This window comes from Erinaceus europaeus, chromosome 12 (genome assembly GCF_950295315.1).
Source record: "Erinaceus europaeus chromosome 12, mEriEur2.1, whole genome shotgun sequence".
Taxonomy (NCBI): domain Eukaryota; kingdom Metazoa; phylum Chordata; class Mammalia; order Eulipotyphla; family Erinaceidae; genus Erinaceus; species Erinaceus europaeus.
In genome coordinates, this window is record NC_080173.1 from 72646332 (window position 1) to 72654659 (window position 8328).

The following is an 8328-nucleotide window of genomic DNA, read 5'->3' on the forward strand; positions in this document are numbered from 1 at the left end:
GAAAGATTCAGAAAGGAAGATACACACAGAAAGAGACTAGGGCACTGCTCAGCTCTGGCTTATGGTGATGCTGGGGACTGAACCCAGAACATCACAGCCTCAGGCAAGAAAGTCTTTTGCATAACCATTATGCTATCTCCGCAGTCCAGCAACTCAATGGTTAAAATCAGGGTATCCATACAGTACTTGAGGGCACAGTTATTACTCTGACACATGTGTTGGTGTATCCAAAAATTCAAATTTTGTTCGGTCATCTTAGTTTTGTTACTGTTTGCTTTTCTATATTTAACAAATCTAAATCCTAGTGAAAGGTCTTGGGAACACTGCCAGGAATGGGTAAGGGAGGTACTGATACCCCCTCCACTCCCATTGAGGCCCACAAGCACCCCGGAGAGGCTTTTTAGAGCCTACCTGGAGTTCAGTCCAGCTGAAGGCCTTTGAGGAAACACAATGACATCTGAGAGTTGCATTTATGTTAAATTAAACTTTATTATTCAGCTTATCTCCCCAAGCCTGTATGAAGAATCAAACCACATCTCCCAGCTTGCCATGCATGGCTGGTTCATCCAGAGTAGGTCCTAGATGTCACAGCCATCCACCCAGTCAGTGAGGTCCTTGCCCTGGCAGTGATGTCGCCAGGCCTCCCTGAGGACAGAGGGTGGGGAAAGGAGAGACTTCTCAGCTGCCTTCAGTTCTTGCTCAGAGAAGAATAGGAAGTAGGCAGGGCTACAACCAGATATGAGTGAGGAAAGAGGCTAGCAAAGAGAAGAGAAACAAGTACAGTGGGGTTAACTAGCAAAGATCTTCCAGGAGGAGGAGGAGGAAGAGAGGAGGAGGAGGAGAGGAGGAGGAGGAGAGGAGGAGGAGGAGGAGGAGGAGGAGGAGGAGAATGGTCCTTTCAAAGGCATTTATCTACCCAATAAAAACCCAGAGGTTAGTGGCAAGGGCCTGGAGTGCTAGAGCCCAGGGCTCTAATATATATGCTGACAATGAGGCTATCTTACATGTGCAATGGCGTTTTACCAATTACACAAGACAGTTACATTCATGGCCCATTTGTCCTATCATGTCAAGTGGGCAAATACCACATTCCCTACATTCCAGCTTAGAACAAACCCTGAGATGCAGCATCACTTTCCCAAGGTTCACAGTCAGTAAGTGGCAGAACTCAATTGTTGGTCCTTAACTACTCTTCTGAATGTCTTGCCTCTTGCTAACTACAGTTTATAGGTTCTTGCTGGACCACACTGTCTTATTTCAGTGTTACACTAACATCTTAAGGAAGACAAGTAAGGTCCCAATACTCAAAGGTCCTAGGTCCTGAGGGCCCCACCTTTGATAACTGGTGTTCTGTGTGATGTCAATGTCCAGAACCCCAGGATCAAGACTGTTCCTGATGGACCTCTATGATCTGTCACCCATGAGTGGACATTTGAGTTGTCTCTTCCACTGGACTGTGAGATTATTAAAGACAAAGACATTGATGCCATCTCTTTCCAAAGTCCAGTATCCACCTTGACTCAGAGCCAGGTATGGACAAGTATTTGATGCATGCAAGTACAAGGAATAAATAGCACCACTCCACCTTCTGGGGACACTTCCAAATATTACTCTCAGTCATCTCTTAGGGGTTATATGTGCCATGAATTTACTCCCATCACTCAAAAGAGCTGACCTTCATTTAGCCCAACAGGACCTGTCTCTTCTTTCCCAGGGTGATGCCCCCTAGGACTTGCGCCTAAACCTGCTCATACTTGTCCTGACTTTCTAGCTGTTGATTTAAATGAATAATTGTAGACAGGCATCTCAGCATAGCAAATCTTGGAAGAGGCAGGCTTAGCTCTATGATTTCTTTTTTTTTTTTTTAACTTTTTTTCATATTTATTTATTGCATTTGTTGCCCTTATTGTTTTATTGTTGTTGTTATTATTGTTGTAGTTGTTGTTGGATAAGACAGAGAGAAATGGAGAGAGGAGGGGAAGACAGAGAGGGGGAGAGAAAGACACCTGCAGACCTGCTTCACTCCCCTGAAGGTGGAGAGCCGGGGGCTCGAACCAGGGTCCTTATGCCAGTCCTTGCGCTTTGCACCACGTGCGCTTAACCCGCGGGGCTACTGCCCGACTCCCAGCTCTGTAATTTCTAATGAACAAGTCATCCTCCCTGGAACTCTGTGCGTTGTATGAAAACACTATTGTGGTAGCAACCCTGCCACCAAAAGTTGCTGTGCTGATTCAATTATGAAGTGGGAAAACAGTGCTTGGGACAAAGGAGGCACTCAGAAAATATTTACTCTCCACCAGCCTTTTCCACACCACTTAGGCTGCTGAATGGGTTCCAGCCCAGTTTACTTACCAAGTACCCAGACCCAGAGGCTCCTGAGCTATCTTCATGGCACAGATAACAGTATCTTTGAGGTTTGGATTCAGCAAGTCTGGGATAGCAGACAGAGAAACATAATGAGGTTATAGAGCCCATGGGTATGCGCATGCACACACACACACACACACACACACCATCTATCTCCTCCACTCTAAATTCAACCTCCTCTCATCGGAGTGTATGCGTTTTACTGGGGCCTTGCCAATTGCACTATATCACCACTCTAGGCCACTGTTTTCACTCAGAGAAAGACAGAGAGGGAGACACCACAGCACTGTTCCAGTGCTATAGCACCTCCCACGCGGTGCCAGGATTCTCATCTGGACACAGCAAGGCAGGTGTCCTATCTCTCGAGCTACCTCTCCAGCCATCTACCTTGCGTCTTGCTCACATTCAAAGCACAGGCATCATTTCATCACTATCCACCCCTACTAGAACCAACCCCTCCCCATCTCTCTGGCTCTCAGGACTTGGGGTCCCAAGTCAGATCCATGGAGAAGTCATCCTCTTCAGTTTCCCCCTATTCCACTGTCTTCAGTAGACCCAGAAGATGGGAAGGTAGTGGGGTGGGGGGCGGGGGACTCAAAGACTAAGGCAGGAGGAGAAGTGGCTGGTGCAGAAGCATGGACCCAGCCAGTCCCAGGCTCGGATGGCCTACCAGTGCAGTACATCTGGCACAAGTTGGGGGTCTGTGCATTGAGATTTTTGCACCACTTCCGGCTGTTGATCTGGAAGAGGCCATTGTTGGTGCTCCCATCAGCTTCATGATCCACAGCAGCTGTATTGAAGCCACTTGTATAGTAAGCAAGGCAAACCCCTGCATAGGTGGAGCTATAGGTCAGTCCAAAGTGCTCACAGCACAGTGGGCCCCATTAGCACCTCTACCTTCAACGCCTGCTTCTAGATGAGCAGGGCAGACACCTTCCCACTTACTTCACACATGAACCCAGGGAGGCTCAGAAAAACAGGCAAAGTGACTCACTCACAGTCATATACCAAGTAAGAGTCCAGGTTTTACTGGTTTGCTCCATTTGTTCTAAACATCAAGGGAATAGCTAATCTCCATGGTTGTGATTAAGATTAGAGAACTAGGAGCTGGATGTTGATGTACCTAGTTGAGTGCACACATTACCATACACCAGGACTGGGTTGAAGCTCTGGTCTGCACATGCAGGGGGAAGCTTCATGAGCAGTGAAACAGTACTGTGAGTCTGTCTCTCTCCCTTCCCCCTTCCCTCCCTCTTTATCTCCCTCTCCCCTCTCAATTTCTCCCTGTCTTATCAAATATAAGGAAAATAAAGTGGGGACTAGTGGTGGTGCACCTGGCTAAGGACACATATTTTTAAGCACAAGGACCTGGGTTTGAGCCCCAACTCCCCAACTGCAGGGGTTCCACTTCACAAGCAATGAAGCAGGTCTGCAGGTGTCTGTTTCCGCCCCCCCTCTCTCTACCCCCGTCCTCTCTCAATTTTTCTCTGTCCTATCTAATAAAAAAAAATAGGAAAAAAAAGCGCCAGGGGAATTAGATTCATAGTGCCAGCACTGAGCTCCAGCCTTAACCCTGGTGGCAGAAAAGGAAGGAAGGAAGGAAGGAAGGAAGGAAGGAAGGAAGGAAGGAAGGAAGGAAGGAAGGGAGGGAGGGAGGGAGGAGGGAGGAAGGGAGGAAGGGAGGAAGGGAGGAAAGAAAGGGAAAGTAAAATAAGAACTCATCTTAAAAAAATTATTAAGGGACAGGCAGCCAGGTAGTGGTGCACCGGGTTAAGCGCACATAGTAAAAAGCTCAAGGATCCTGGTTCGAGTCCCTGCTCCCCACCTATGGGGGGGGGGGATGCTTCACAAGTGGTGAATCAGGTCTGCAGGTTTCTAGCTTTCTCTCTCCCTCTCTATCTTCTCCCCCCCCCCCACTTCTCTCTCAATTTCTCTCAGTCCTATCCAATAAAGTGAAAAAAAAATGGCTGCCAGGAGCAGCAGATTCATAAGGCCGCCACTGAGGCTCAGTGGTAAACCTGGAAGCAGAAAAGAAAGAAAGAAAGAAAGAAAGAAAGAAAGAAAGAAAGAAAGAAAGAAAGAAAGAAAGGAAGGAAGGAAGAAAGAAAGAAAATGATTAAAGGACTAAACCACACTGTCCCTTCGGCTCCCAACTTTACTTCACAAGTGGTGGGAAGTGAAGGGGCATTGGTTCAGATCTGGCTGCCTGCTTCCAGCCTCCTGTGTGTTTCCCTCAGTGCTGGCACCTGCTTTCTCATCTTTGTTTTACAAATGGGAATGTTGGCACAGAAAGTCCTCAAGGCCACACCTTGAGTGAGGAGGAGGTAGGGGGAGGAGGGAGGGAGGAAATGGTGGTAGGAGAGAGCCTGTGGGGCCTCTCAGGGAGAGGGATTCTCACAATCGGCCAGGCTGTAGCCCCGGTAGCCCTCCAGGCCATAGTCCTGCAGCACAGAGGCCAACGCACAGCGACCAAAGACCTTGGCCTGGCAGGAGGTGAGCAGGCAGCTGAGCAAAGAGGTGAAGACCAGCAACACCAGCCCAGGCGGGCACGGCCATCTTCTTCGAACCCAGCTTCTGACATCCATGCAGGTGGCTGAGACAGAGCCCCTTCCACACTGGCTCAGAGTCGGATCTTGAAGAGACAGGCAGCTCAACAGCCCAGCCATCCACCCATGGAAAAAACACACCTTGGAAGAATAAGGGAAAAGGGGTTAGAGGATGGCCTGGGAAACCAGAGGAGGCTCCAAGTCCACAAACCAGAAACCTGGGAGCCCCAAGGCAACACCAGTCACACTCAGATGCCAAATCCTGCTTAAAATTTCATGGCCTGCAACCAAAAAAAAAAAAAAAAAAGGAAGGGGGAAGAAAATAATGTTTTGCACTGCCAGTCACGCATTATTATATCCTGAGGCCCAGGATTTCACAACTAGGAAGCAGCAAAACTTGAACCAAGACTAAAGTGTATGTGAATCCAAAGTCACACTGGGGTGTGACCTCAGCAGATGTTCCCAGAGGCCATGAGCCCAGCAGTGATCAGTGTCCATCAACCCCTATGCCCACCTGCCATGAATGCCCCCAGTACAGAGCCTCCCTCTCCTGGGTTATCTGGAACAAGATCTCCCACAGACCACTGCTACACTGAAATCTTCTCAATTGTTCACCCCCTCCAACCTCCCCTACCCTTCATAAGACCCTGAGGTAGTACTGCACCACCTTCACACCCCACCTCTTCCTTCCATCACTATGCAGAAGCCTCTCTTCCCTCCACACACAATTCAGCCTGTTTGATTTGTCTCTACACCTCCCATCACTGACTTTCTTGGTCAGTCCCAAACATGATGGTCATCTCCTTCACCCTCACTCTGACCCAGCCAGCCCCCAGGACCTTAGCATCCCTGCAATCCTTCTTTACCCCATATGTCCCGCCTTCTTCAATTCCCATCTCTGATACACCTTCCCACAGCTCTCAGGTGTCAAAACCCAAAGGGTGCACAAGTACACGCACGCTCGAGTGCTTGTCCCTATCAGATGTGACCTCCAACCTCACTGGTCCTTCAAGTCAGTGAGGGTAACAGGCAGATTGAGCAGATCTCTCATATTTCCTGAGCATCTTCACTCTCAGATGCCCTACTGTCACCACAACCTAAATAAAGTTATCTAGAACTTAACTGATGCTCCCACTCAGATGTGTCTTTCCATTGTCTTCCTTTCCCTGGCTTAAGACATAATTAGTTGTAAACACATAATGGTCTTTGGCTTGGACCTGTTTTGTCCCTTCTCCACTCCTTCTCTTCATCACTGTACCCACTGCCCAGCTCTAATCATCAATGCCAAAGGGATGTTGACTCTACCTTCCCTCCAAGAGCACCATCTTTTCTACTTCAGAGTGCCATTTCCACCTTTGCACTTAGTTCTGGTGATGCCCTATGATTCTGCTTCTGAAGTTCATGCTGTCTGTTACATTAACCCTTTACTTTCCTTTACCTAGTTAATTCTCACTCATACTTCTAGGTTCACAGGTGAGTTTCCTCATGAGATGCTGCTGGAAGACTACCACCCACCCCCAGTATTTCCCTTGCCCTCCCTCTGTTGCCCTAAATTATAATATTTGTCGGTCTTTCCCACCACAAGTTGAACATCCAAAGAGCAAGGTTGGTCTTACTCTTTGTGTCCTAAAAGTCAGGCAGGATTGTGGTTGAGAGTAGCTGCTCTTTGATGATTCTTAAACTGCAATGCTCTGAAAACATGACTGCATAGCATGAACCCATCCCTCAAAGGCAGAGTGAAAGCAGAAGGCCATGAACCCTGCCAAGTTCGTAAAATCTCACAGACACTTTAACAAGACTTCTTCTCTGGATGTTTTCTACCCTACCTAGTCCTTTTGATACTCTAAGGTAGGGGAGAATAAATATCTCCAGTTTATAGACAAGGAAATCAAGTTGGCTGCTATGTAGAGAATGATGTATTTTAGCTATAAAGTGACTTAAAAGTAATTGCACCCTGAGCATTTCACAGTGGGTCCAGAGGCATAAGGAATGAGATGTAGTGATTCAGAGACCACAGACCTGCCAGTATAGTTTTCTCTCTCACAACTCATCACTCTCCCAGATCAAAATGCCCTGCGTCCACCATTTCTGATCACCAATTGTCCCTGTCCATGTTCCTCTCTGGCCAGACGAGCCCAGGACCCTGGATAACAACTGCAAGGGGAAGAGAGGAAAGAAGGCTCACTTGTCAAGTGTCATCCACACCAGTGCTGGCACAGCTGTGACAGGTGTCAACAGAGGACCCAATCTCTACTCCAGCTCATGATGCTACCAGGAGCCCTGGCACCTTATTAAGAGAATGATAGGAGAAGGCAGGTTCCAGACTGACCTAGAACCTTCTGAAACTTCCTTGTTCTGTGAGCTCATCTTCTAGAACTGTCTTCACCCACTGAGCTTCTACTAGTCCACCTTAGCTCTTCAACTATAGGACTTGAGGACATGGTAGGATTATCTCAGCCTAACCACTTACCCATCAATGTATACATGCACCAGTGTGTATACACACACACACACACACACACACACACACACACACACACACACACACTTCTTCCAACAGATGCTTCAGTCAGTCATCGAGAGAGGTCTGCTTTCTCCCCTGGAATCCCAGCTCACCACTGAACACTACTGACTGCCAGAAAGTTTTCTTTCCTTAGTGTTGAGCCACAAACCGCCATCATCATCATCCTTCTCCATCTGGATGGTGACAGTTCAGTGTAGACAGAATGGACAAAAAGGTAACACCATAGACTCCAAACTGGAGGATCGGGTAAGTGAAATGGAAGGGCAGGTGACACCCAAATCTAGGTCCCACAGGGGCCAGACAGCTCAGCAGTGAGACCATGAATTTTGGAGTCTTATCTGAACTGGGTATGAACACAGGTGTTAGTTAATACCTGCCGGATGGCCCAGAAAAAATTACCTAAACTCACAGATTCCTCAATTCTCAAGTGGGAACAAATATGAGTACCTGAAATAGCTTTATAGGGGTTTAGTAGTTTGTACTAAGTATCATCATTAGTATTCAAGGTTTCGACACATATGAGCGATTATTCCTAAGGGATGAGTTCAGCCATAAGCAAATTAAGTGGTGCTGTCTTCATCCTGTCTGCCAGGCCCCCACCCCCAACCAGCCAAATTAGCATTGAAGGCTGGCCCATTATCACATCAGAATTTCCTTCTTTTTTCTTTTTCTGTTTTTTGGGGTTTTTTTTTTTGGTGGCATAAATTCTTAATATGAGATCTGCCCATCTGCCCACTTAATATTATTTCTAAGAGTGCAGCAAGTACCACTGACTGTGGACACAGTGTTCTACGGTGATCTTTAGAACTTTCCCATTGTGCTTAACTGAAACTTGCTGCTCACTGATTAGTAACACTCCTCTTACCCCCTCTCTAGACTCTGGCAGCCACA

General features: G+C 47.5%; 1 protein-coding gene across 2 annotated transcripts; it reads right to left on the reverse strand.

The window, feature by feature from the left end:
- Positions 1–469: 469 nt before the first annotated feature.
- Positions 470–7187, reverse strand: SPACA3 (sperm acrosome associated 3). 2 transcript variants are annotated; one of them, XM_060202444.1, is made up of 5 exons: positions 7099–7187; positions 4766–5054; positions 3038–3157; positions 2353–2431; positions 470–645 (listed from the first exon to the last, which is right to left on the reverse strand). In XM_060202444.1, the coding sequence occupies exons 2-5, from the start codon at positions 5031–5033 to the stop codon at positions 579–581; spliced, it is 534 nt and encodes a 177-aa protein (XP_060058427.1). In that variant the 5' UTR covers positions 5034–5054; positions 7099–7187; the 3' UTR covers positions 470–578. The 2 variants fall into 2 exon arrangements, with proteins under 2 accessions (XP_060058427.1, XP_060058426.1); XM_060202443.1 differs by having other exon boundaries at positions 3038–3196.
- Positions 7188–8328: the final 1141 nt, after the last annotated feature.